This window comes from Tupaia chinensis, unplaced genomic scaffold, assembly GCF_000334495.1.
Source record: "Tupaia chinensis unplaced genomic scaffold, TupChi_1.0 Scaffold000627_1, whole genome shotgun sequence".
NCBI classification, from domain to species: domain Eukaryota; kingdom Metazoa; phylum Chordata; class Mammalia; order Scandentia; family Tupaiidae; genus Tupaia; species Tupaia belangeri.
This window is the reverse complement of record NW_006160147.1, coordinates 209,973-217,167: the sequence shown is the minus strand read 5'-3', so window position 1 is coordinate 217,167 and position 7,195 is coordinate 209,973. Positions and strand designations below refer to the sequence as shown.

The window sequence follows — 7,195 nt, the reverse complement described above, 5'->3', positions numbered from 1 at the left end:
CGGGCTGCAGGCTGCCCTCCTGACCTGACAGTGCCCACCGCATAGCTCAGCTCGCCCCCGGGGGCATCCTTCTGACCTATGCGCACTGTGGACAGCCACCGTGGGTCTGTGTCTCTTGTAGGTTTTTGCCCCCAGGTTTTGCCTCAGCAGCATCCCCATCCTGGCTGGTGGAGAGGTCTCCCCAGACAGGAGGCAGCATCTCTGTGCTAGATGTGGCAGAAAAGAGAGGGCAGAGAGTTCAGGTCCCAGGTGCACTCTGCCCTACTTCCTCCTCCACCTGCCTGTCAACCCCGGTGACCCTCCGGAGGGCTGGGCCCGGAAGGACAGCTCTGGCTCCGGACCTCCATGGGCGTTGCTGCGGCTGGACCGGGTGAACCGTCCATCTGCGCTGTGCCTGTGGACCGCTAGGTCTCTTCAGCTGACCCTTCATCTAACTCTGTGGGCCGACACCATGTTCTTTCCACTGTGCAGACCAAATTCAGTCCAGAGAGGTTAACCTACATGCCCATGATCACACAGCGAATAAAAGGCCGAGCTCTGGTCTTCAGCCCCTAGAGCTGCTTCGGATGAGAGGTCACCTCCTTCCCTGCCACCCCCCTCCCCCCCCACACACACACACTGAAACGAGACAGGCCGTGGTGCCTGGGGGGAGCACCCAACCAAGACGACCAATCCCCACATCTTAAGGCTCCAACAGAACGTCACCTTAGGAAGTCCTTTCTACCAAACTTAAAACGCAGTTTACCAGAGGAAAGAAGCCACTCCCTACCGTCCCAGAGCATCTAGGAATAGTGCCACCATCCCTGTCCTCCTTGCTCCTGGCAGACACGGCGCGGACCCGGGATGACGTCATCCTTCCTCATTAGATCCTGACGCAGGAGCGCAGCGCCACCTGGGGGCAGACCGTGTCCCAGGTTTTCTGGCTACTGCAGGGGACCGGGAGAAGGCGAAGGCTAGGGGAGAAGACCGGCGGACAGGGCAGGGCGCGGGCCCACCCTGCCTGCACTTGGAGGGCCAGGCGAGAGCGCTAGGCGCAGAGCGGTTGCCTGCACTCAGGGACCTGCTGAGCCGAGGGAAGGAGGCCCACACTGATGGCGGGGTTTCTGCAGGCCACGCATTGGCTGCCACCCAGTGCCTTGTTTGCCCTGGCAGTCACCTGCCTGCCTGGTCTTCCATCTGAAAACCTAGCAGAAAGAGCCAGAAAGGGTCTTTCCTTGTCCTGCTCCTGTATTTCACAAGGGGAAATATGAGGGTTTTTTTTTTTTTTAAAAAAGACTTGTCCATATTGATGAATCCGGATTCAACCCAGGTCTCTGCCCAACGGATCCATCCTATAACCTGGGTGAAAGGGATGGTCTGACTGTCGCAGCTGGGGCCTGGAGCACTCCCAGGAACACCCTCCCTACAGCCTCATCCTATCGAGCTCTCCACCAGGCTCTTCACCCGCACTTCTGGGGGGTTGCATATGTGTTTCCGCCCCAACTGAGAGGCTTCTTCCCAGCTCTTCCAGCCCATGGGGCTCAATTGTTGTACCCTGGACTTCCTGCCTGCTGGACCCACCTGCATGAAAAGCCCCCACTGTCCTCCCCTGACTTGCCTGTCAATTCAGTAACCTAAGCAGTGCCTGGGCCTTCTCTGCACCCTGCCCAAGCCAGGAGGCAACAGGGCTAACTAAGGCCTGCACGGGCCTGGCCATGGCAGGGTGGCACTGGCCTGGTTTGCAAGTTCAGGAGCTCCACATGCTGCTGAGCGACGGAGAGGCTCCGGGCTGCTCCTCACTCAGGTGGACCTCGATCTGGACACAGGTCAGCGCCAACGTGCTCTGCACCAATATCCACATCACCATCTGGAACGCCATGTGCTGCCCCACCCCACCTGAGGTCCACCCGGAAGGCCTGAGCCCCAGCCAGACTACACTGGACACCTCCCCACCCACCTGCTCCCTCACCCACTCCTTCACCCCATGCCCAGAGCATCTGCTTTTTCAGGTGCTTCCCTTCTACTCCCCTCTAGCCCCTGTCCCTCACCTCCACTATGTTCCCCTTCCTTGCTGACCTCTCCCCTGCCCCACTGTGTTCCCAGGTACCATACCCTAGCTCCGCCTGCACTGAGCCCCTGCCACCCTCTGGAGCTCTGCCAACCCTGGCTTTCGCAGACCCATTTGGCATTGTGTAGAAATGCCTTCTTCTCCATCTGTGCCTCCCAGAGCCCCTTAGGATGCTCAGTGTTCTCTCCCAGCCTAGTGAGGCCCTATTTACACACAGCTTTACACACTGTGGCCCCCCAGGCCTTGAGCGCCACTGCCCACCCTCACCCCTGCCTGCCTGTGCCCGCATTTTTCAGCGGTGAGGAGGGGTGGCTACAAGCTGTCTCCCCTTCCTTGGGCTTGTCTCATTCTGCCAATGAGGAGCCACATGGGATGGGCCAGGGTCAGAGGAGAGTGGAGCACTTTGGGACAGATGTAGGAGAGTTGTCCCCATTGAAAGAACTGAGTAGGAGGGCCCTCTCTTCTGCTGTGTACCCAAAGTCCCAACCTGCCAGGTTCCCCCTTTCTCTTAGAACTCACTTGCTTTCAGGGCTTTGCAGTTAACTGACTAGAAACAGGATGACTCCGCCTGCCTGCCGCTCTGGTGGGCTGCCTCCTAGCCCAGACTACAAGTCACTCTCCTCTGGCTCCAGGTGCGATTCAAGGACAACTAATTCGGGCTGGCATGGCCTTGCATACATTTACATGTCATTTTGCACGGAGACTCAGACACCCTTTCCCGCAAACCTCCTCCACCTTCCAGCTTCAGGTTAGGGTAGATGGCTCTAAACCCAGATGACCAGGTGACTCTCTCTCCCAAACTGTGCAGCAAGGATATCCCCTTATATAAAGATAAGGTGGGCTCCCAGCCCAGGCTCCAGCCCTGTCCCCCATCAGCACAGGCCCCAGGGGCAGCCGTAGGGATTCACTGGGAAGGGAGGAGCCGTGACTCTGCAGGCGAAGCTGTCCTAGGGGGGTGCCTGCCCCTGCCCCACCACTGCAGGAGCAGCTGCAGTTCAGGCTGTGTGGACAGACCCCCCCGCAGTTCTGTGGGGGCCTAGCAGCGTGGTCTGCACAATGGCCGTATTCTGGACCTAGCTGGGCCACAGGAGAGAAAAGTTGCAGGGACAGACAGTGGGGAGCAGGCAGGAGAGCCAGCTGAGGCTGCCTGGGGCTGAGACCCTGAAGATAGGGAGCAGCTGAGCCTGTGGATCCTGGGAGAAGGGGCATGGCTCTGCCAAACTGAGCTGTCACTTCTCCCATTTGAATTAAAAAGTATAGAACGTCCTTCCCTGGATCTGGGACCAGACAAGTCCGAGGCATGGAGACCAGGACCCCAGGGAACAGGGCAAAGAAAAGCACCCCAGCAGCTCTGGGTGGGGGGTACCTGCTGCCCTTCTGAACCACCTCTTCTAGGGGGTGTTTGTAGGGAGAGGGGGAGATAAGGTGGCACCCCCTCACTGCCTGGCTCATTGGGATGCACCAGTGTGGGGCCCGGGCAGCACCACCTCCAACCCCCTCTGATCTGGAAGGAAGGACAGAATTGAGTTTCATTTATACAACACTGCAGCCTCCTCACAGCCCCAGCAGGTATGCACCCCACTTGATGGCTAAGGCCACTGGGCTCACAGAAGGCCCAAGGGGGCCCTACACTGTGTGTAGCTGAATGAGGGCGGTGCCTCTGCACAGCTGGCGGTGCCAAGCCCTGGCAGGGACTCTCAGGGATGGCACCAAGCACCCTCTCAGCAGGGGCTGCCTGGTGGGGCTCTCCTCTGGGGGGGTGAGGGCGGGGCTGTGCTCCTGTGCTGGTCCTGGCCCTCCCTGCTCGGCCATGTGGGTGGCAGTCTGGGCCCGGCTGAAGGCACTGCCACTGGAAGGCATGGATGCACCCAATGATACCACCGACGGACGTGAGTTACATCTTGACAGCTTTAATCCAGCAGGCCAGAGCCCTGGCCAGTGGGATCCAGAGAGGAGGGTTCCTGCCAGCTGCTGACCAAGCCCTGCCCCTGCCCCAATCCCAGCCCAGAGTGGGCAAGCAGGAGAGGCCCCTGGAGGCCCTAGGAGCAGAGGGGCCATCTGAAAGCAGGGGCTGGGACCCAAGCTGTCATCTCCCTCCCTTGCCCCAGTAAAAATCGCCCACCAATCCCAAGCCCGCCCCACCCACCCTTGTTTCTGGTCTAGTTCCGGTTCAGCTCCTGTTCCACTTCCCTGGGGCTCTGTCCCCAGCAAGGCCCAGAGCTTGGTGTGGTCCAGGGTCTGGTGACTGGAGGATCCCTGCCCGCCCCCAGGGCCAGATGCAGGTACAGGAGGGGGACATCTCCCAGAGCTGGCTTCATCGAAGGGGCAGCAGAGACACGGCTGGTCCCTCAGGCTCCTGGGTAGGAGGGCTGCGGTGGCATATAGGGGGGAGGAGCTGAAAGCCAAGGAGACAGGATGAGGGTCAGTGTGGCCAGGAGGACAGGAAGGGAACCCACACTCCTGAGGCATGCAGGACTTGTGGGGAAGGTCTGGTCTGGAGGTTTCCAGCTGGAGGTGGAAGGAGACTGGGGGTAAGGATCTGGGAGGACAAGAAGCACAGGGGAGGTCCCCGAGCCCCTGAGCCGGGGCGGGGAAAGGGCGGCAGACATTTCCTTACCTGCAGGGTTGTAGATCGGGGGCCCAGCTGGGTAGAGTGGATACTGGGGAGCAGGACCACTGGGTGGGTACATGAAGCCCGGCTGTGGGGGTGCAGGGCCAGCTTTGGGGTCCTGGGGATACGGGTACATCGGCTGCACTGGGATGCCTGTCATTGGAATCTCCTGGCCTAGGTGGAGACAAGGGTCAGCACTGAGCTCTGCCTGCCATGGGAAACCACCTCCTGCAGTACAGGGACCCAGGTGAGCCCTGGCTGGCCCCCAGGCAGTTCCAGGCTGGCCCCCTGTGGCCTCTGCCTCCAGACCCCACCTGGCACGGTGAGCAGGGAGCTCCAGCTGCTCCCTCCATGTTTAGCAGGTTTGCTCCCCTCACAGGTTTGGGAGACCTCAGGGGCCAGAGAGCACACCCTGGGGATGTCCCGCCTGGGCGAGGAGGGGGCAGTCCAGGGCCTGGAGACAGGATGAGGGTCAGTGTGGCCACGAGGACAGGAAGGGAACCCACACCAGCAGAGCTGCCACCAAGGGGTCCTCCCCAGCCCTTCCCTCCTTCGCTTATTTCCCATCTGGCATTGCTGTTGCCAAGCTGCCAGACCTGGGCATATGTACAGTCACATGCAGACACACTCCATGGTACGCCAGAGCACACCCAGTCAGCGTTCCCACCACGGACCCAGTGTGCTTACGAGAGTCGTGCACACTCACCACAGTGGACAGACCATCCTCCGTGCACATCCACCCAGGCAGGTGCACAGGCTCGGACAGGTGCACACAGCCCAATGTCCCCACGTGCCCCTGGCACATGCTAATATACTTGTGGGCTTATGAGACTGTTCCTGGGTGGGGCTATAGTCGGTGTGTATGGAGTCAAATGTGACTATAGATGTCCCCGGGCCCTGAATGCTGGTGCCCTCAGGGGTGCATCCCAGCCCCTCTAGGCCCAGTACCGTGCATACCTTCGAAAGGACTCTGCAGCTGCTGGCGCCGGCGGTACAGGTAGCAGCAGGAACAGAGGAAGCAGCAGATGGTGGTGGCGACCACGGCAACAAAGAGGATCACGGCCGAGGCGATGCCTGCTATGGTCTTGGGACTTTAGACAAAGAACAGGTCCTCTCACCGTCCGGCACTCAGGAGGGAGTCCTCAGTGTGGCTCCGACTCCTGGCCAGAGTGGGCCACGGCGTGCTGAGCTTTGAGCTTCCTTGTGGGGCTCTGGCCAGTCCCTGTGGAGGAGATCTTAGGGGACCTCCACTTCCCAGAAGGCTCTGCTGCCTGGCTGGCTAGTGTGAGGCATGCTGGGATGTCTAGCTTGCCACCCCCACCCCACCCCCGCTTTTACACCTACAACTTCGCTGATGAGATTTACAATGTGTTAACACTGACGGGAGCCCTAAAAACACCCAGAGCCGTTTTCCCCATCCCACTTCACTCCATCTCCTTACATCTGTTGCATATATTTGTGGTTTCATATGAAAAGAAGTTTGAAAACCATTTCAAACAACCTCTCTCCTTTTATGAAGAGGAAACAATGACCCAGAGAGGGCAAGTGTCTACCTCAAGATCACACAGCTACAAGAAGTGGACTTGGGAAGCAAGTCCACTTCTTGTAGCTTCTGCCTTCTTGCCAGAGCTTCTCCCACAAAGCTACACTGCAGTACCCTCCCTCCCCGGACCTGACAGGACCAGAGAAGGTCTTGGGAGGGCTCCAGGCTCTCCAAAGACTCCGGAAACAGCCTGGGGCCAGCCTGCCTTGGTAACTAACGGCCTGCTCTGCAACTCCCAGGCTAGCACTAAGCATCTAGGTGAGCGCGGGGCTGGAGTCCGCGGGGCTGGAGTCCCACGGCCCTGCTTGGCTAGGAACGCAGGGGTGGACAGTGCGGAGGAGGCAGGAGGCCAGGAAGGAGGGAGGCTCCTGGAGAGGACAGAGGAAGGGCTGGAGTGGGGGCAGGCGCCCACCTGAAAGCCAAGCAGTGCTTCTGCTGCCGCTCAGTGATGAGCAAGGTCAGGTCCCTGCAGCAGTAGCGCTGGTAGCAGGTCCCGCAGCAGAAGGTGAAGAACTCGCAGTTGAAGCCCGGATGCCAGGAGCCGTTCCGGTCCAGGTACCACAGGCAGTCCTCGCCCGCCAGCGCTGCAGGCAGGGTGGGGGGGCCCCGTGGCCACTGGGCAGTTCATCTCCGGCTGCCCTGAGCCCCATATCCCCCGCTGGTCCCCAGCCCGCTGGATCCCAGAGATGGAGGGTTCTCCTTCTCTCCACCGGGCGGCTCTCAACCCAGAGCCCCAGAGGTCTCTGCCTGGAGCTGACTTCGCGCCCGGCCCAGCCTCCCGGCCCTCTCTGTCCCCTCCCCCTGCGGACCCCACAGCTTTCTGGGGCGCGCAGCAGCCCGAGGGCTCCGGGGAGTCCTGCGCCGAGGCCCCGCGGGTCGACCTCCCTTCCTCCGCCCCATTGCCCCCGCCCCCACCGCCTCGCTCTCCATCCTCTTACCCAGGGGAGCCCCCAGCACCAAGAGGGCGAGGGCGGCCAGCGGCGTGGCCCCGCAG

General features: G+C 60.7%; 1 protein-coding gene across 1 annotated transcript in view; it reads right to left on the bottom strand.

Moving 5' to 3' along the window:
• Positions 1–4,082: 4,082 nt before the first annotated feature.
• Positions 4,083–7,195, bottom strand: part of SHISA4 (shisa family member 4) — a 7,099-nt gene continuing 3,986 nt past the window's right edge. The window contains exons 3-7 of the mRNA XM_006159343.1: positions 7,140–7,195; positions 6,614–6,785; positions 5,616–5,749; positions 4,665–4,832; positions 4,083–4,442 (exon numbers count right to left, since the gene is read on the bottom strand). Coding sequence (XP_006159405.1) covers positions 4,396–4,442; positions 4,665–4,832; positions 5,616–5,749; positions 6,614–6,785; positions 7,140–7,195 — 577 coding nt within the window. The 3' untranslated portion in view covers positions 4,083–4,395. The remainder of the gene's footprint in view (positions 4,443–4,664; positions 4,833–5,615; positions 5,750–6,613; positions 6,786–7,139) is intronic.